At 43.3% G+C, this 21,178-nt stretch overlaps 2 protein-coding genes across 2 annotated transcripts; one reads left to right on the top strand and one right to left on the bottom strand.

Annotated features, from left to right (window-relative positions):
* Window positions 1–5,762: 5,762 nt before the first annotated feature.
* On the bottom strand, window positions 5,763–14,743 carry ushbp1 (Usher syndrome 1C binding protein 1). Its single transcript, XM_014338828.2, has 14 exons — window positions 14,524–14,743; window positions 13,311–13,534; window positions 12,977–13,104; window positions 12,617–12,780; window positions 12,233–12,391; window positions 11,864–12,111; window positions 10,926–11,066; window positions 10,709–10,797; window positions 10,454–10,589; window positions 10,114–10,324; window positions 9,514–9,672; window positions 8,173–8,270; window positions 7,569–7,691; window positions 5,763–7,457 (listed from the first exon to the last, which is right to left on the bottom strand). Exons 1-14 carry the CDS (start codon window positions 14,527–14,529, stop codon window positions 7,292–7,294), a joined length of 2,052 nt encoding a protein of 683 aa, XP_014194314.1. The 5' UTR covers window positions 14,530–14,743; the 3' UTR covers window positions 5,763–7,291.
* A 387-nt stretch (window positions 14,744–15,130) lies between these two features.
* Window positions 15,131–19,490, top strand: babam1 (BRISC and BRCA1 A complex member 1). Its single transcript, XM_005938555.2, has 9 exons — window positions 15,131–15,266; window positions 15,874–16,323; window positions 16,413–16,471; window positions 16,547–16,667; window positions 16,855–16,933; window positions 17,014–17,038; window positions 17,141–17,270; window positions 17,369–17,455; window positions 19,082–19,490. The coding sequence occupies exons 2-9, from the start codon at window positions 15,889–15,891 to the stop codon at window positions 19,280–19,282; spliced, it is 1,137 nt and encodes a 378-aa protein (XP_005938617.1). The 5' UTR covers window positions 15,131–15,266; window positions 15,874–15,888; the 3' UTR covers window positions 19,283–19,490.
* The last annotated feature ends 1,688 nt before the right edge of the window (window positions 19,491–21,178 follow it).

Below are 21,178 nucleotides of genomic sequence, written 5' to 3'. Positions count from 1 at the left end.
TCAAGATTTGTTGTTTTTTCCTGGAAATGATCGAATTCCGATATTTTTTCCAGGATTTTCCTGCTATAAAGTCATGGTTCCTGCTACTCTGTGGACAAACGCACAGACAGCAGCTGCAGACATAACAGACTTGAGCTGTAGTCTGCTTAGAGCAGGGGTGTCAAACTCAAATACACAGTGGGCCAAAATTCAAAACTGGAACAAAGTCGCGGGCTAACGTTAATATTTATTGAAAAAAAAACTTCCTCCAGATTTAAGAATGAATCTTTTCTTATGGACTCAAACAAGTTTTGCTGAAAAACTGAATATGAAACAAGCAAAGCTTAATACTAAACAATATATATATTAGCTGTATAATACCAGTAGGCCAGCTCTAATAATAATTTGGTATGGCTTCGCGGGCCAAATGTAATTAGGCTGCGGGCCAAATGTAATTAGGCTGCGGGCCAAATTTGGCCCGCGGGCCAGAGTTTGACACCTATGGCTTAGAGGTTGTGTGTAGCTAATACTTTGGTGGTTTCTTGTATTCACGCTCTGATGATGCCACTTGTGTCACTCTGACACAATCGGTCGCTCGGTTCGGTCACAGCGACACCATTTGTGTTACATTTGTGAATGAGTAACTTTAGCTTAGACTGAGAAAAGCAACACGAGGCCAAAGTATTAAAAAAGTCCTAAACATCAACAGAAGATGTTGGAAAACTGTGTTATTGGTCTTTTGGAACTTCCATCATCAGCTGTGTGCTGTCGGAAACTGGAGGCACCTTCACTTCCTGCCGGAGTCCTTTCACTGATGTCGCCACAGAGCTGCTGTGGTTTGTTGGTTCCTGTCTCAGTTGCTGTTTGATAAATAACAAAAAAATGTACTTTAGTGGTATTAATATGTATGTAAACAGGTCTGTATGTAGCCCATCTCCTTAACAATGGGGTGAATCTAAACATTACTCTGCATGAACATCAGATTATTAACATCTTTATGCTTTTCCAAAAACATTTCACCACTAAATACTAAAGACTTAGAAGAGTTTTGTTATTTGAAAGCCCACCGTGCTTTTTCACAAGTATGGCTTATCCTGTCATTATCAATTATTATCATCATTATACCACCGTACAATCGTTATAGATGTCTAACACGTCAAATACAAATCCGTGTGTACTTCAAGCGTACATACATCTACAGATTTTATGCAGTTGTTTCCAGTACAGTTTAAAATTGACTAAAATGCACAAGGTGTGATCAGCTGCACCTAAAAGCTTCCATAAGTGGGTTTTTGATTAGGTCGCTGACCTCTTCCACAGACCAAACAGCAGTCTCGAGCCTGAAGAAAGCAGATGCATGACCAGAAGCATTTCCATCTCTTTTTTTAATCCAACATTGGCAGGTTGTCCACCATTCATCCACTCCCCACAGTCAGTCTGATGTCTGTGGACTTCAGACATGAACTGGAGCACTTGCCGTCTTATAGGCAGGATAAGCATAAAAATAGCAACTTTGCTCTTTTTTCATAGTAAAATATGAGGCAATGGGTCACCAGTTTGAGATGCAGTGTGCTCAGACATGCCCACCATCAAGTCATCAGAGCCGGACCACCTGAGAAAGATCCAAATCTTTCAGGTGGCCTATGAGCCGTGGCTACACAGGTAGATTATCTTTAATGAGATGGGGATCAGTTTAAATCAAGTATTTCAGCTTTTACAGGCACAGTCAGAACAAATGTGATATTGGTGACATCGAACATCTGCTGGTGACGTTTCGTTATGAAGCCTTGAGTTGAGTTTGGAGTTTTCTTGATCATCATCTCAGTGTTTTCAGACTGAGCTTGAGGAAGACGAGCAGATCTAACGAAACCTTGGACACATCCTGCTTTCTGACTCTAAAAATGACTCGTTTAGAAAATGAACTAACTCATAAATTCAGTTCCACAGAAGTCGTTTTGAAAACAGGGGCCAATGAAGAGAATGGAGGTTCAAGGCGATTCTGCATTAGCTTCACTTTTCAAACCTGGAGGCTCAATTTTTTATACTGACCTGTAACTTTTTAATTCCACCTTCAAACTAAAGCTAAATGCAGAAAAAGAAGCAAGCAGCACAGGCAAACACACACCGATAACACCACAGATTATAAAATCCCAGCAGCATGAAACAGCAAAGGTACAGAGTCTGAAATATGTCATCAAACAGGGACAGTTTCACAGGACTGTTCACTGGAGGATAATGAGAAGAACCAGAGAACAAATCATTGTTAATGCTGTAGATGCCCACAGCGTGTTTGCTGAACAATAACTCCAGATAGCTAGCTGTTAGCATATTTCCATGTGGTCCAACACTTACAGGAGATTAAGGTTTGTGAGGTTTGGACTTGCAGGAGGCCTGAAGCAATGACGGCTTGCTGTCATAAATCCCCATTCATATTCATACGTCAGGTAATGAGAAAAGCCTGCAACCTATTCTGGGATACAGCTGGATTTGAAGGGAATGAATACTTAGCTTACATTGGAAGATAAGTGAGCTCCCACATCTGCTCAGGGGGCGGAGCTTTGGGAGGTTAGCTGCCGGCTAACCGCCTATGGTGAAGGAAAAAAGTAGAAGTATAAAGGTACATGACTCTATGAATAATTACTTATTAGTTATTTATCATTAACATTAACTAACGCTAACAGTAGCCAAACAGGCTGAAGCTTTGTGCGGTGAACTTAGGCGATGTTGTAAACCACAGGTATCGTGATTGGTAACCTACTGTTAGCTCGCTAGTCGTTATTTTAATATAAGTTAAATTATATTTGCATTGTTATGTAAAACATCGTATTTAGGTCTTTGTTAAGTTCTTTGTGACTGCTCTGCCTGTTTACACGTTTCAAAAACAATCAAAACGGTTAGCTTGTTTTAAAAAAGCATCAGCAGCTGGTTTATTTTCTTTCTTCCCAGCACAATAGGCTGTGATAATGGTTGTGTTAAATGTATAAAGCAGAAATGATCAAGCATGAACAATATATAGTTAATATTTTCCAGAGGAGGGTTGGGAACGCTTTTAGCTGAGGTCAGCACCAAAGTTAAATTCTGCTCTGATATCGAGAGCACCAAACCACCTGTCGGTGTGGTGTGTGGACGAGCAGGTGAAAGTGCGAAGGTTATTAAAGTAAGTGAATTTATAATGCGTCCTTCACAGGCAAATAAAGCAGTTAAAAAAGAAATAAAACAGATAAAGGTGAGACAAATATTCCTTAAACTGAGTGTGAAAGCTCTGAGATTTACTGCAGTGGTTAAAACAAGATTTTAAAAATGTGTCTATAAAGTTAAAAAACATTTTTTAAACCTGAAGAGATCTCATTCCCGAATTAGTTAAAAGACATGCCGCTCCGTTTTAAAGAGATGATTTGTTAAGACGGGTAAATAGAGAGTTGCATTGATCCCAACGAGGAAAGATAAAAGTATGAACAATTTCCAGCAGTTCCAGTTTAGAATTAAAACGTCTTAACTCAGCAATGTTCCTCTGATGAATGAGGGCTGAGTCAGCTTCCTGCCAGTCTAAAGACAAAAACTGTTCAGGATAACCTCAAAGTCACATAAGCTAGATGTAGCCAACCGATTTAACCAAGACCTGATGGCAGCTTGTTAGGTTGGAAAGAACAGGAGAGATGGATGTCATCTGCATACAAAATATGGTTTAAAAAAAAAATGACCGAATTATACAACATACAAGCTAAACAGTATAGGTCCCAAAACTGATCCCTTTGGAACTCCGCAGGACAAAGTAGCCTTTTCCAAAAGACGGAGATTAATGGTGATAAAACAGAAAATTCTGTTTGGTAAAATTGAAACCAGTCTAATGCTGATTTAAACACAATCGTCACCTGATGGCTTTAAGATTGTTGCAGAACATGAAATCAGCACAAGTAAATGAAGATATGGTGCTGAGGTAGCTGGGATAGGTTCCAGGCCCTTACCCTTCTGCTCCCTGATAAGGATACGCAAAAATGGATGGAAATGGTACTGTTAGAGAATATGGGGGATGCCAGAAAAAGATAGAGACACCAGCCTGTTTATTGCATCAAAAAGGACTTAAGGATTTCTCTTCCTGCGTGATATAAGATTAGCAAGAATTTGTAGTTCTGGCTTCCTTTATACCAACATTATAAAAACAGTTGTGCACTCTCTCAGATGAAGTCTGTGCATTTCTAATTTTTACCACATGTACTTGATATACAGTATGTGTTCCATTACAATAAATCACATACTGGTGTTGAATATTGCATTGTACAGAGAAGCACATTAGAATAGGAGCACGCTGTAAAAATGACCTTAAAATCTTGTTTTTGTTCATTTTTCTGATGTGGAAGCTGTTTCCATGAAAGCTTTAGCTCTGATCGAAGCACAATGAAACACTGATCTTAACTGAATTTGAAAATCTAAACAGCTTTCTCAACCTGCTGACAGGCAAGCATGCAATCCTATAAAAGCATGAAAATCCCCTAAGTGGACTTATAATGTGCAACAAGATTGCAGTCTTTATCTGTTGGCCTCAGTGGTGCGATGGGCTGCTGGCCTGAGCTGTTTGATCTCATTATCTGAGTGTGTGAGCACAAAAGCAGATGTGATAGGCCGTTTGATTGAGGTCAAATCTCTTTTGCGCTCCGCCATGCCAAAAGCCCCCTCCATCATGCTCCCGACCCCTCTGATGGGCCGGCTGGTGTCAGAGAGCTCAGGAGTGACATGTCAGGTCAGCGAGGCAGTGTCCTATGGCACCAAGCAGAGAAGAGAGGCGTAAAGAGAGCAGGAGATGGAGTGGAGATGGAGTGGTTGTGGTAGGTGAGCTAATGGCTTTGAGAAAGAAGAGGTACAGCCCTGAAGGTGCAGACTGTGATGTCTTTATACAGCGTACAAAGGGACAAATTATTAAAATGCAGGAACGGATGCACAGAGTAAATGACTTGACCTGAAACCCATGGGTCAGCACCCCCACCCCTCCACCCCCATCTCCGTATGTGCATGTGTGATTGTGTCCACCCCCACACTGATTGACAGCCGCTGTCTTTGTCTAATAATGCTTTGGGTATTTTTCCCAGGCACTAAAAGAAACGCTGCTGTCCAAAGGCTCGAGTGGAGGCTGCTACACGTGGGGGTAGAAGTGTGTCCAGAAATATGGAGCCTAAATGTTAACAGATGAGACTGTTGGGGCTAATCGCTCGGTTCTCATGCTCTTTGTTTGACTTTCCAATCTCACATCCTTTGGGAGTGCACTGTTGCAAAACTGTATTTCAGCGCATGCTTCAGCGCACACGTATCAGCTAGATTAGATTAGACCTTTCTCACTTTCTCACTTTTTAATGGTGGAAAACTACATTAGATCACAGGCGTTTAACATTACATTGAATTATTTTATTTTTGTAATTATGTTGCAAATGAATTCAGTTGAATTAGGATTTTACATGCACACAAAAACGGCCAGAAGAGACAGCTGTAGTCATTATATATCTGTATGTTTGTGTATAGAATATTAGCAGGGAGCCGGACAACAGCAAATATATATGCATTTATTGAAATCAGACATTTTTTGTTGTATCTACTCGATCTGGAACTTTGTGTGTGCATTTCTCAAAACAGGCAGTAATAATGTATCAAAGTATATTTAATGATTACTGCACTTACACTATGTTAGTATATTTTAAATGAAAATATACATTTTGCTCCAGTTTGCCATGGTGGCGAGATATCTGAAAAATAATACGCTGTTTAAAATGAATAAACTGTCACTACTTTTATTTTGATAATTGAAAGACGACTTTTAATAGAGTGCTTTTAGGTACCGAAATAAAACATCTGAACACTTTTTCACCCCTCGAGGATAAACAAAAGAACAAAAATCCATTTCTTTCCAAGAGACATTTTGCTTTATTGCGTTGCCTTTGACACAAGAGTCACACAGAGGTTACAACAATCGTGTCATCGAAAAAACCTTTGATGAACTCAGAAGCTTAACGCAGATCTTAGAGAGCGGCAACACAAAATGGAAAGATAATTGTATCATCTGCTCTAATGGCAGCTATTACAACAATGGCAATGGTGACCTGGAGGCGTGGGGGGAGCGGGAGGACGGGCCCTCTCCGCTGACCTCTGCCCGGGAAAGGGCAAGCTCAGGCAGGAGTCGGAGCGTCAGGGGCTCGCCACCTCGTCTGGCACTGTGAACTCTCCATTCACAGCCTAACACAACAGGCAGGCATCGCTGTGACCCTGTGGGTGTGACACTCAACCTTTGCCTTAACCTCCTGACCGGCAGTCACAGCTGCAGCTAACCGGCTCGGGCAGGTCAGGGCGAGGGGTGAGAGATGAGAGCAGGGAAGATGGAGGGGGAGGAAATAAAGAGTAAAGGCAGAGCGACTGAAATATGAACGAGTGGGTGACAAAGAAGGTGAGAAGCTCAATAAGCCGAGTCTTAAAGGGTCAATCCACTGAATTTAGAAATAATAATTTAAAAAAGCCCAGTGCATCTGGAAGTATGCACATTACCAACAAATGAATAGGTACACTAGAATAAAGAGCTAACAAATAAGGTTTTTACAGGATATAAAGAAATAATTATACTGTAAGTAAATTTAAAGACTGTCATTTCCTGGTGATTTAGCAGAAAAACAAACAACATGGGTACTTTTCAGGGTGCAGACTGCATTATGGAAACCTTATCTTTAACCTTGCATAAAATGTTCCTCAGTATAACGGGATTACGGCATAAATGTACAAGGCAGATATTTCCAGACACGATAACTATACACAAGGTAAGTTGAGCCATACGAGAGTGAGGCGAGGCTTAGAAAATGAGTAGTTACGCTACTATGTCGACTACTAACCCTGCCGTCACAAAAGGAAGGATGCCTGGCAGCAGCTTCGTGCAGTTGGCGTTTGCAGGAAAATGGACGCGTGCACTGTTGAGGTCAGTCCCGAGGCCTTTAGTGGGCTCAGTCTTTGAGTCCCAGCTGTTTGTCTGATGTGGATCCTTTTAGAGACGCCAAGCTTTAGAGTCCAATTCAGTTTATTGATAAATCTTACACAACCGTTCAGGTAGAAATCACAGTGTTATGTTTTATTTTTTACCCCCCAAGAGCCAAAGAAAGTGCTGGATGTCATTAATGATTGCTAGATAAATAGATATTCTTTACAGGCCCAGAAAAAGGCTAAAAATATAAGCATCTAATATAAACTAGATAAAAGCAGAAAGCTATACTCGTCATATTTACACATGTAGCTGATGTGATTAAGATACGGATGTCGAGATGGCTTTCAGCGAAGACTTGATGTCTTATAAAACAGTCTCCTCCCTCCTCCACTCCAAGGCTTCCTCTGCAGCTTTTGCAGCTCCGCCCTGGCCGTGTCGACTCTCCATCGAGGCCGCCAGTTTCTGCTCCAGCCGCCACACCTGCTCCCGATACTTCCTCCGTATCTGACGGTATGAACTCAAGGCTTTGCTGCGACGAAAAGATCCACATGACTTTTTAACTTTGACTCAAGCTGAGCACAAAGGGCCTGATTAACAGACACCAAAGAAGTATATTCAGCAGCTTTCTTTTTCCATTCACCTGTGAGCTTGTGTGAGGCGAGCTATCTGCTCCGCATTGTCCCTCCTGTGGGAGGAACTGTCTGAGACGGCTGCGTTCAGTGACTCATGGACCAAAGCCAGCCGCTTCTTCAAGGCTTGCTCCCTGGAAAAAGAAATAGTGAGGTCAGTGGGTAAACATGCTGTGAGGTTATTCATTTTGCTGCAAGCACAAAAGATGTTTACTCACAGACTCATATTTAATATGCGTCCTTGGCCTTAGGGCCGCTGTGACGCATTGTGTTAACAGGAGTGCTTTAGTTAAAAGTATTCAGCACTCTAGGTCAGAAGAGAAAAGGTGCTCTCTGAAGCACATCGTGGAGAGAAACAGCCAGAAATTCTTTATGTGCAAAGTCTGCAGCGTTCCTAAGCAACAGTTCAAAGCGGCCAAGAGATGTCTGACACATTTTCAAACCTGATTATATTCAAGTACGTCCACATATTCAACATCCAGATAATTACTATCATAATTATTATCAGATTTTATTGTTAAGACACGAAACTAGAAGTTGTCAAGAGCTAAAGTGCTTCTATAAAGAGGCCATATAACACCGACAGGTATGGAAAAGACCGAATCCAACCCTCACCTCTGCAGGACCGCCTGCAGCTCTTTCAGGATGGGTCTTGTCCTATAACCAGCGATGTCCCCTTCACAACCGAGCTTCGCTGCGTTCTCACAGAGCCTCTGAAACACAACGTTCAGTTAAGATAACGCCCAAAGTCCCAAAGGTGTCTTCACTTCTCCTCTGGCGTATGTGCACTTTAATCTAAAGCTGTGGCTCCAGGCGTCAGACTGTCATCACGCAATGTCTCGTGTTTTTAGCTCTGAAGTGCTTTTACACTTTAAGGCTGATGGGACACTGTTGGCCGTGGACACCGAAGTTTGTGAGTATGATAGCTTGAAAATGAGGTGGATTTGATATCCCAATATTGACCTCAAGGTCAAGGTCAGAGGTCAAGTTTTCTCAAAATCTTGTGAATGCAATTAATTGAGATTTTCTAATTCATACCATATGAGCTACTATGAGGCTGGGGCTGCTGGTCGCCAGTATTTCTTACAGTTCAGTGTCCAACAGACCGAATAAAGTGATCCGCGAGGCCAGTAGTGTTGTGGGGATGGAGCTGGACTCTCAAAGGGGTGTCAGAGAGGTGGACGTTGTCCAGGATAAGGACGACGCTGGACGATACCTCCCACCCACTACATGACGTGTTGGCCAGTGACAGGAGCACGCTCAGTGAGAGACAGAGGAACCATCCCTGCCTGTGGTCAGTTCCTGCTCTTACTGTCTCAGAGCGATGTGACCGCATAATTTCCTCAAACGTATTCTGATTCTAACATTCACATCATTTGTTTTTATCATTGACCGTATCAGGAACATAGTACTTGGGTCTAATTTCTCCAGCTGAGCAAAATCAGCTGGTTCAGACGTCTGCATGTACACGCAGCATTTATTACACGGCCTGGGCGCTGACTGAGATTTTAGGTGAAGTAGCCAAACAGGACACAGTCTGCAGAAACCAGGCAGCGTGCAGCACAGGAAGTTTGAAAGCTATTCACATTTGTAATCTGGAGGCAAAGAGCCAGTGCAAATTAACATCACGGGGGGAAGGAAAGCTAAAGGAGCTGTTCCACTCTTTGTCATTTGACAATGACAGAGATGCGCGGCATGAATCTGTGCTGCAGTGACAGGACAGCTCAGCAGAAGACCTTGTGGAACCAAAATATCCTTCCTGGCCTGGAGGGATTCTGCTTTTGTAGATGTGTGATTTCCCACGTGGGGCACCCATATTTGAATCGGGTCTGTCACAGTAGACCAGCGTCCTGCTCCCTCTTGCTCGTTTCACCTTGACTTTGTATTATTTTCCAATTTGAAAAAAAGAAAGGATAAAAACCCCGTCTGGATTGCTGCTGCGGGAGTGTATCCTACCTGTTGTTCAGTCCTACGATCCTCCACCTCCTCTTGGAGACTTTCTGGGATGAAGACTCCAGCTGCTCCCTGAGCCTTCTGGCCCATTAAACTCCACTCCAGACACCTCAGCTCTTTCTCCTTGAGGCGGATTAAAGCTCGCAGATCTGACATCTCCTCCTGAACAAAAGTGGTTATTTAAAGAGTAAATGGCAGCTACATGATTGGATAGAGGCACCAAAGCTGGGCTTTGATTTGATAAATATTACCTCAGATTGTCAATGCAAGAAGATTTCTTTAGAATATCCTGATGTTGTGTCCCCTGATTTTTCTTTTTTGTTTGCATGTAAATTCATGAAACTCTGTCTCGTTTAGCTGGTTTGCACTTTTGTTTGAGTTATTATGAATTTATTATAATCTGTATATTCATGGCGTCTCATCCACTATATCCTGTATATGTATTTAGAGTACTATGCAAACAGTGTTTTAGGAAATTATGCAAATATTTTACTCCTTTCATAGAATAAATCTCTGTTTCACTCATAATCTCTTTGCATCCATAGTTTTGCATGCTTTTATTTTTTTTTCCTGGCCATGGTGTGATTGTAATGTACGTCATACCCTGACTGAGATCAGTTCATAAAACAGGGAAGCCTTCTCCTTCTTGTTATCAGGTTTGTCTTTAGTCATGTGACCCCCTCTTTGTCCAGGTGGGCTCAGTTTGGCCTCTGCTCCTGGACCTGGCTTAGGGAGGCAAATGGCTGCCCGGTCCCTCTTCAGGCGCTCAATTTGCTGCCGGAGAGCCGCCTCCCGATCCTCGGGCTCGGGCGTCCTGTGGGGTTACTTGCAGTGAACAAGCTGACAAAAGCGCAGCCCAAGAAATTTGCATATTTGAAGTTCCTACACGGTGATCTCGAACTCTTTCGTCAGCTTTGTTGTGTGTAAGCATTTAAAACATCACCTCTGCCCCGTGTGACTCGCTGTTTCCGTCTCCTCTGTGACCCCTGCTGTCGAGAAGGAGGTGGACAGCTCTTCGGTCCCCATTTTCCTCAGCTGAGCTAATGGACTGTCTGGGTCCCGACTGTCGCCGACCGGCTCTGATGATGGGAAAAAGAGAGAACCCACCTGTGTCTGATGCTTGAAAGCCATATATTGTACATGTGAGTGTCTGAGTGCTCTTTGGTGCGAGCAGTATTAAAACTCGGTATTCCATCACCTGCTGAGACACTCTGCTGAGGACTGCTTTGCTGCTTCCTGGCGTCATAAAGCGACAGCAGCTCGCCGTAGGCCTCTTCACACTCCTCACTGTCAGTCGCAAAACACAAAACGTGACCTTGCTAATACTGTTAAACCAACCTGTGCGTGCTGATGGTTTCTGACAGGTGATAACGAACTCGTCCAGCGTTGACACAGACAGAAATATTTATTGGTACCAGTATCTGAGAGCCATCTGCAGGGCCGAGCAGTCGGACTCAAGCCTGTTCAGCGTGAGATTGATCTGCTCCGACTCTCCTTTCCTTCGCTCCAGAGCTGCAGTGAGACGTTCGTTTCTGGCCTTCAGCCTCTCGATGCATCTGCGGTAAAGTGAGTGAGGATGAGGGGATTAATTCAATTCAATTCAATTTTATTTATATAGCGCCAAATCACAACAAAAGTCACCTCAAGGCGCTTCATAGAGAAAAACCCAACAATCATATGACCCCCTATGAGCAGCACTTTGGCAACAGTGGGAAGGAAAAACTCCCTTTTAACAGGAAGAAACCTCCAGCAGAACCAGGCTCAGGGAGGGGCGGGGCCATCTGCTGTGATTGGTTGGGGTTAAGAGTGAAATGGCTTTAATGATCAAAATAACACATGAAAAAGCTGCTTTACTTGATTGGTTGAGTTAAACTTCAGCAATTACATCATCAATCAGACCAGTGAGATTTGAGATTTGACCCTTATATGCACTTTGAGGCGGTCTTCAGGAGGTAGAGCAGGTCATCTACTAATGGCAAGGTTGGTGGTTCGATCCCTGGCTCCTCCAGCCTGTATGCTAATTATCCTTGGGCATAAAAAACTGATCCCAAGTCGGAGTGTGAATGTTAAATAGAAAGCACTGGTGAATGTGGCATTTTGTATAAAATGCTTTGAGTACTCTGTTAGAGCAGAAAGGTGATAAGAACCAGTGTTACAGATATCTACCTGAATCTTTAAATGAGCTGTGGGAGGTTATAAGAACATGTAGTCATAAGTCTAGTAAGTGAAACTGTATCTGTGTCTTTCTTCACATACATGTACATACAGGGACAGCGTGTGTCAACAATGTGGTAGTCGAGTTTTTATTTTTATTTATAACTCCTAAACCTTCTAAGCTGCTAATCACTCCCACCTGTTGAGCCGCTCTGTCTCAGACTCCAGGCTGAGGGGGCTGGGACAGAGACTGCCCGAGTTAACTGATCCCAGTGGAGATCCATCCCCACCCACAGTCAGAGGCGTCACAGCCCTGTTGGCTCTCCTGTGGAGTAAAGGTGAACCGGGATAGGGGGGCGAGGCCCAGTCTGGACTTAGGGCCCCAGCAGTGGGCCGGTAGGAAGGAATGTGGCCGCCAGACCTCCAGGCTTTATGGAGACCAACCAGCTGAAACACAGGAGAAAGGCAGCTGCACTGATTCTTGTCAGTCTCTTGTAGTGTTTATTGGATCTTTGTCCACTGAACGAGATTCATTCTGGCTAATAAAGTACGAGACATCTTCTCCCACCTTGTTCTTCTCCTCTTCCACCTGGCTGATGCTGCTCTGTGGGGGGCTTCTGAGAGCAGACTCCTGTTTGTCCCCATCCAGCATGTCTTCCTGGTACTGGTCTCTTGGGAAGCTCGACCGGCACGAAATCCCAAACTCTCTTTCCATCTCTTCCAATATCTGTCGGAAATGAAGCAGGATCATGAAAGGGACTGATGGGAGTCTAAAGACAGTCTGAACAATGAAATTTTTTTCTCATAAACTGATCCTTGCTGCATTTTCTTTTTTTATGAAAGAAGAAGAGCCAGTATATGGACCTGAAGCTCTTTTTCTTGGGCTTTGCAGCTTTAAATTACTTAATAGATGTTTTAATTGTGATTATTCTTATTTGTTTTTAACTTATACCTGGCTGGCTTTAACCCAGTTCTCTTGAGCTGCTCTCAGATGCTCTCTGTGCTTTTCCTGGTCAGAAGCTGTGATGGGGGCCGCCCAGGTCCTTCTGAAGCTGATGGAGTCCTCCACTGATGATAAAACCTCCTGCAGTTTGCTCCAGACAACACCACTGCCTCCTAGTGGATAGAAAGCAAAGGTGCAGGGATATATGCAGTATATGATGCTCAAACAAACATAAAATATGCAATAAAGGACATAAACATAAAATATTAATCGTTCTCTTTGGTGGAAGCTTCTGGATTGGATGAAAGTGCATGGCATCCAAACTGATAAGCTCTGCTGATGAGCGAGTGATGCTATGGTAACGCCAACCTTGGTCATTCAGTGGAGGTTTAGATGTTGGGCTGTTTCTTTCTGGGCTGCTTCTAACGAGCCGGTGAGACAGAAGATCTGGAACCAGAGGCCTGGATGGAGCCGGCGGTCTCGTGTCATCTGGTTCACTGCAAGAGTAGTGCGTTTACACGAGCTATAGGTTGAATATCAAACTCCCTATTAATGTGAAAATATCTGTGGTATTGCCCACAAGGATGAATACAAATCCACAGATTTCAGGTGTCTTGTAAGGATGGCATTAGTATTCAAGTCAAAGTGGAGCCAAAGGTGATGCTGCAGTAAATCCAGCCGTCGCGCCGGGCGCCTCGCTTACCTCGGAGCTTTTAGTGACCCCATCTTCTTGTTCAGTTCAGCAATGATGTTGAGCAGCGTGCCCACTTCAGCCTCACACTGAGCCAGCTCTGCTGGTGTAGGCTCGAGGATGACTGCAGGGTCACAGCCCTCGTGGTAGAGGGAGATATAGTCACTCGGGCTCATCGCCTCCTTGTCACACCTTGACCCTGCATCCAGACTGTCACATCTGCCTCGCCTGAAATCCTACAGAAACATGGAGTCGTGTTTGGACTGAAAGAAAAAATAACTTGGTGGACCCATTCATTTAGGTTTTTGCTGTATTTTTTTGTATATTTCTGCAATCTGTCACGTCTGTGTGCACCAATAATAACACACATCACACCCGATGTATGCAGCCTTCATTTGTCCTGTGAACAAGCACCTTTCAGCGAGTACAGCAAAATAATTTAATTATATAATGTATCAGCATTAAAAATCTGTTACGCTATTGAGCCAAACATGTTTGGCAGCTATTGTTCTGAGCAACGGAAAAGGAGGAAACTAAAACATCCTGACATCCAACTTCCTGCCAAGCAAATATTTGTGGACCGAACCATCTATTGTTTTCATGAAGAACGCTGAACAAATCTCTCAGACACAAAATGTTGAATCAGAACAAAATGTTACTCTTTAATTATGGAATCAACTACAGTCAGATGTAGAATGAAAATGTACTTTTTAAATGATTGAACACATACATCTTTTTAATAACACACGTATATATGGTGCAGGCCAGAGTTGGCAACATACTTGAAATTCCTTATCCTCATTACCAAACTATTCCCAGTCAGTGTCAGAGAAAAGTCATTTAGGCATGAAAAGGGGGAATAAAGACTTTACGCATGCTGTCAGATCAACTCTCTGATTTCAGATTTGTGGATTTTATTACTTATGTGCAAAGTGCATGTTTTCAAACAGTAAAGAGTCTTACTCTGCCTTATCGATGGGGCAGATTAAATCATTTAAAAGTCTCTATTATGAGGCTGCAGCAGTTCTGCAAACAACAGTTCTTCTCTTATGGGGCATATTGGAGCAACATGCGACATCTGCATTAGGCATTTACCAGTGACAGCTTTGAACTGCATTACAAACTCATATACTGTGTCACATATCATAAGCTCAACTGGATTTATGTTGCTCCCAATCTCAGTAAACCTTCAAAACAATCCCTCAAACATTTCATCATAACTTACCTCCATGCTCGCTGATCTGTGTGACTGCAGAAGTGACTCAGTTTACCACGTGTGTAAAAAAAAAAATACAATTGACAAAATGAGGGTCTGTTTTCTTCCGTCCTACTATTTTGTGTAATTATATTTTCCAAGAGTCAGTCAGTCTCTGTAATAAGTCTGCTCTCTCCATGTCTGCCTAACACTGTTTTGTGTGATGGGTGAAGTAAGTGGAAAAGTCATCCCCACCCATTCCCTTTCACTCTGAGTCCTTTCCTGTTTTGTCCGTAGTGTGCTTCCATGTCTGATTATGACCAAAGGTGGTGTGAATTATCCTATCTGGTTAAAATGTGATATATACGCAGGAAAATGCTACCTGTTTATTTTTTGGATACAATCTGCACACCGGTGTTGGCAAAAAATATAGTAAAAGACTCATTTTGGTAGAATAAATTCAATACATCAATAAATCAATCGATTACTTATGCATGACAGTATCTGTGGACTCAAACAAAGCTTTTTATGATACTACTACTACTGCTACTGCAGTAAAAACTATATTATTAGGTCAGCAAAACTGTTTTTGAGCACCACAATCCATAAACTTCATTACCCACAATTCCATTGTACCCGTTCCAGTTTCTGGTTATATCATTTCCGTTCAGGAAGTGTCCGTTCAAAACAAATGTTAGCTCGCTGTTGGAATATTTCTCAGTCCTCAATGAGTTTTTACCGTATATAAATACAAGACCTGTCGTAATAATTAAGTAAGTGTCTGTTCTTCTTCTTCCAAATGTAAAAGTTATACTTCAGTTCACAGAGTGACTGATTTGACGTATTTGTTTTAGTTAAAGCTAACTAATGCTAACGGCTAATGTTGCTACAGCCGTGGAGCATCAGCTGCTCTGTCTGCTGTGGTTTTTAGCACTTTGTCAGGTTTTCTGGTCGCATTGACTCAAGCTTTTGCCAATTAATAATATTTCCTGTAAATATACACCACTGCGTTTATCTACACATAACACTCGAGCTAACACGTAGAGAAGCAGTCCTTGTGTGTAAAATGAACTTTACACTGGACTGAGTTTGTACTGAAAGTAGAAATATGATTTTAAAGTTGATGAGAATGGTTGTGTGGTGGTCTGGTGTAAATGTGCCCTCTGTAAGATAGGGACAAGCGGTGTCGTTTATGAGAAGCCCGTGTTTAGGATTTTAGGTGGATTTGCACTTGTTGGTCTTTGTGAAGGATGGACAGCAAGCAAAGTTACAAATATTATACCAGCCTTTTAATGTCAAGTGATTCCATCACCTGTTAAATGCTAGAAATCTTTGAGAGCCAGAATAACTAACTTCACCTCACCACCTCCACTTCTGTAGCTTCCTCCTTTATCAATGGACACACCAGAGCCCGGCCAGGCAGATGGAGAGGAGCGTCTCGTAGAGCTCCGACCTCGAACGCGCTCCAACCCAGAGGGTGCTGAGGACCGACGCAGCAGCACTGGCAGCCTCGGAGGCAACGGGAACCCCAGCATATCTCAGCCTGCCGTGGGAAGTCGTGTGGAGGGAGAAGGTGAGGCCTCGACCAGCGACAGCCCTCCAAGTTCCACCACCGCAACCATCTCAGTGTCTACGGCTCAGGCTGTGGCTCCTACTGCCGTCACAGGTGCAACTGCTGCGGCCAGTGCTGCGGTACCACTGTCCACTACGGCCGTGTCAACCAAAGACAGGCCAAAGTCCACACAGCAGCACCCCACACTCACCACGTCCGTCCCTTCACCGGCAGAGTATCAGCTCAGAGTGCCCCGTGTAAACTGCCCAGAGAAAGTGGTGGGTCCTCTTAGCATTTCTGATTTTTGAAGAGTCACAAGAAAAAAAAAAAAGTCATTTTCACTGTCAGTTCTTCTCTTTTATGACAGATTATCTGCTTAGATCTTTCTGAAGAGATGTCTTTGCCAAAGCTGGAGTCCTTTAACGGGTAGGCGGCTGCATGTTAAACTTCATTGTGTGTCGTCAAAGTTTCACCGCCTAATTTGACTGTTTTCCAACCTAGGTCTAAAACGAATGCTCTGAACATATCCCAGAAGATGATTGAGATGTTTGTCAGAACAAAACACAAGATTGACAAACGGCATGAGTTTGCTCTGGTGGTCGTCAACGATGACGCCCTGTGGGTGAGTACGAGAGCTGTTAGGATGCTTTTTCTTATGTGTGACTTCTAAAAAATGTAGAAGACTCAACACACTCTTAGCCGTTTGTTTGGGCATGATCATGTAGTTCCTTTTTGTTGTTGTTGTCTATGGTGGTTGAATGCACTTCCCTAATGTAACGTCATTTAATCCATCTGTGGACATATCTCAGCTGTCAGGCTTTACCTCTGATCCCAGGGAGCTGTGTAGCTGCTTGTATGACCTGGAGACCAACGTGTGCGAGTCCTTCAGTATCCTTAAACTGAAATTGACAAAAAAATGCTAGTAACTTCTAGATGTTTGGTTTTGACCCTTAACTCCCCTTTTATAGACCTGGAAGATCTCCTTAATGTCATGTAAGTAACAGATCTGCTGTAAATTTGATTAAAAATGCGATTTTTTTTTAGCTTCTAAACACATAAGTGTTTCAACTGTTTGCTCATTTTGTGCCTTTGCAGACGTCAGAAAATCGAGCTGCCGTTGATGGAGAATATTCAGACTATCCCGCCTCCGTATGTGGTGCGGACTGTGCTTATCTACAGCCGTCATGCTGGGCAGCTGCAGTTCAACCCATCTGAGGCTGTTAGTGTAAGTACAGCACAGTCTCTCTTTGTGTCTGTATTTTAGTTTTTACACGTGGGACCTGTTCCTGACTGTGCACTTTGTGTTTCTCTGTCCTGTCACAGAAAATGCTGCAGTCGCCATATTTTTTCTTCGACGTGGTCTATTTGCACAACGGGGTGGAAGAGCAGGGGGATGAGACCAGCTGGAGGGTGAGTGCAGAAGCTGGTGATGGAGGGTTATTGGTTCAAACTGTGTGCAGCAGCTCCATGTACCAGGTTTGACCCCCTTTTACCTTCAGAAGTGCCTTAAATCTGTATGACACAGGTTCAACAAGGTGCTGGAAACATTCATCAGAGGTCTCGGTCCATAAACCATCGGATCAAATAGTATCCAGTCTCAAACTGACCGCAGCCTTAGACTGTCACTGACTTAAAGGAGTCAAACAAGCTTCATGCTGTGCCACAGCGATGCAGTTACTGTCCTACCAAAGGGGGGGACGTGTGGATAAGACGACACAATAATGGCACGCTGTGCGTGAGTGCTTTACTGACAACAAACTTGAGCTAGCAAGTATTACACAAACCACACTATACGCTCATTGGTTACTTTCTTAGGTGCATGCGATCAGTTGCTTGTTAATGCAAATATCCAATCGGCCAATCACATGTCAGCATAGCAGGTGATTTAAGTCACTTTAAACGTGACGTGTTTTGGTGCCTTAATGTTGAAGCAGACGGGCTACAACAGCAGGAGAGCGCCCTGGCTGCCACTCCTGTCAGTTACAAACAGGAAACTGAGGCTACGCTCCGCACAGGTTCAACAAAATTAGAAGATTGGAGTGTGGCAAATATTTCCTTGGCACACTTTGGTCCTTTTAGTACCAGCTGAGAATCGTTTAAACCAGGGGTGTCCAACTCCAGGCCTCGAGGGTGTCCTGCAGGTTTTAGATCTCACCCTGGGACAACACGCCTGAATCAAACGATGAGTTCATTGCCAGGCCTCTGGAGAACTACAAGATATTAAACCAGCTGTGTTGGATCAAGGACACATTTGAAACCTGCAGGACACCTTGAGGCCTGGAGTTGGACACCCCTGAGTATTGTTGCTGATCACAGTGATGCGATCTCCTGATGGCTGCTCCCAGCAGCGTGACGCACCATCTCATAAAGCTTAAATCTTCTTGAACGTGACGATGAGATCACTGCACTTAGATGGCCTCTGCCGTTAGAGCGCGTTGGCCTTTCGGATGTGATGGAACGGGAGATTTCCACGATGACTGTGCAGCAACTGCGTGATGCTATCACGTCAAGAAGAACCAAAAACTCTGAGAAATGTTTCCAGCGTTTTGTTGAATCAGTGACCCAAAGGATTGAGACAGCTGAGACAAGCGGTACCAACAAGGTCCAGTGAGTGCATGTTGTAACCTTTGAATAAATCCAAACCTTTACTTGTCTAAACATAAAGTACGTCCTTGTTTCTCTTCAGTGTTCAGCATGTTTGAAAAGTCTTCTCTCCACTGTCCCATCTCATTAAAGGCTAAAACCCCCCCCAAAAAATAGATATTTGAAAAAATGAACCATCTATGCCTCCAAGCTTATCTTTTAAAATATTTTCTGCACATTGTAAGACAGCGATGCCAAACTCTGGGCTGTGGAGCTTTTGCACGCCCGACTCACCTTCAAACCCTTTGCTGCTCTCGTGTTCACACCCAGCGATGATAAAACTGCAGTACTGACACTAAAAACCAGCACCGGCCTTTTGATTCTGTGTGTAAAAAGCTGTTTTACACTGTCTGTCTTGCATACTCTTAAACTGAGTATTTGCTTTTTCTCCAGGACAACTACACCTCTTTCAGTAACCTGGACTCTAAGGGCATGTGTTACCGCTTTGAGGTTTCCTTAGGCGGACCCGCCATTGAGCTGCACAATTGCATGGCCAAACTTCTGGCTCACCCTTTACAAAGGCCTTTCCAGAGTCATGCATCTTACAGCCTGCTGGAGGGGGACGACCCCCAGGACATTGAGGCAACAGTTTAAAATGGGACACTGGCTTCTCTGTGAAATCCACACGCACGCGTTTCGGTTTTTCCTCCACATTATCACCATTTTTTCTCTTAGCTGCTGTAATTCATGTATTATTTGGGATGTAGGTGTAGATCTAAGGATAACCAAGGGGTTTGGTAAGTTGCCAACTGCACAGACATTGTATGTCCATACTAAAATAGACGAGTGATTTTTTTTTTTCTTCATCTTAGCTGCAGGTGCCGTGAGAATGATTAAAAGTCCCAGAATCCAAGAAAAAGATAAAAGAGCAGCTAAACGGTGTAAAGGCATCATTCATCCCTCGTTGCTTTCTAACACACCACACTGCTCGGAAGCAGGCGATCGGGAAACTAATGAACCTTAATTTGAAGTAGTGAATCAGAGACACGTGATCCTGCCTGTACGTCTGTTGCCTGTTTTAATCTACTTTGTTTTATAAGGGCTTGTTTTCTTTCTTAGCTGTCACACTTACGTTATGTTACATAAGCAATGAAAAAATAAAGGGTATGATTGTAAAAATGGCCCTTTGCACTGCCCGTAGATGCGCTCGAAACACGTTGTGTACAGATGACGTTTGTAAAACTGTTTCTGCGGATTAAAAACGTTCGTTTAATGACACTTGTCGTGTTCGTGTGTTTGATGTCATTTTTTTAATGTCTAGCTTTTGTCAGGAGATGGCAGCAAAGCCTCTGCTGGGATCCTTCAGCTGTAACTATGATTTCACTGCAGCTCAGGTGTCTTTATATTCGTGTTTATGGCGGTGATTGAGCAGTCGAGCAGCAGACACCGTTGTAAACAGGAAGTCTTCTCCAGTTGTAGCATGAAGATTAATTCAGTGTGGAGGTTCTCAGTCTTGTTCTGATGCTTCACGTGTGTTTGAATGTTAGTGAAGCACTGACGGCATCAGTCATGTCTCTATCATATTCAGTTTGGTTCCGCTCCATATTTTCCCCTCGTTGAGCTGCAGCGCTCTGTCCCCCAGGTTTAGCTGTAAAATATGTTTTCCCGTCACCTCAAAGATGTCTAGTCTGTTATCTTAAAAGGTGTCTTATCACAGTCTTCAGCCATTTGGTTTCCTGCTTTTGTTCACGTTATCTAACACCTCTTTCCCGACTCGTTGTCTTCTGTCACTCTTAACATGCCTCATAAATAAGTTTTTCCACCTGAGGACAGGTTGTCAGGGAGACAATAGGGAGCAGGAAAGCTTCAGGCTCAGAGGCCCTTTCCCCTTTCACACCCTTCCCCGGCTGACCCGACTGCGCCTGACGTCACCGGCTCTGCCGTGGGTGGGACGGGGGTGAAGGGTGTCTGCGCTCTGCAGGGAGAATTTGTTATTCCCCATCCCCACAGAATGACAGGTCCCTATTGTTTTCACTCCTTCACTCCTCCACTACCACGACTCCTTTCCGTGCTCGTTCAAGACAGGATATGCTGGAAAAAATTTTTGTTTGGCATTTTCTGCTTTTACTCCTTAAATGGTTCATATTGTTCATCAAGCACCAGGGGAATACATCAGTCTGCAGCAGCTATAATTAAATAGGAATATTTCCTGTTGTTTCTTCATTATTTTTATATCACATGAAGTCATGGGTAAAAAAAACCATAAGCAGTCTTACTAAAGTACTGAACGTCTGTGCTTCTGGTAGACATGAGTCCTGACTGATTGGATATTTATCTGAGAAAATATGATGTATGTAGTTTATGAATGTGGCGTGGTTGTTGATGCCCGCTGAGCTGCTTGGAGTATTTGAGAAACTGTTGATCTGCTGGGATTTTACTGCACATCCATCTCTAGTGTTAAAAAAGAGGTTTTATTTATGTAGTGGCAAATTACAACTGTTACTTTATACTGTAAGGTCAAGACCGTACAGTAATACAAAGAGAAACCAG

Source organism: Haplochromis burtoni, unplaced genomic scaffold (genome assembly GCF_018398535.1).
Source record: "Haplochromis burtoni strain Fernald_Lab_line unplaced genomic scaffold, NCSU_Asbu1 Contig_256, whole genome shotgun sequence".
Taxonomy (NCBI): Eukaryota; Metazoa; Chordata; class Actinopteri; order Cichliformes; family Cichlidae; genus Haplochromis; species Haplochromis burtoni.
Note: the sequence above shows the minus strand (reverse complement) of the source record. Positions and strands in the feature narration are given on the sequence as shown.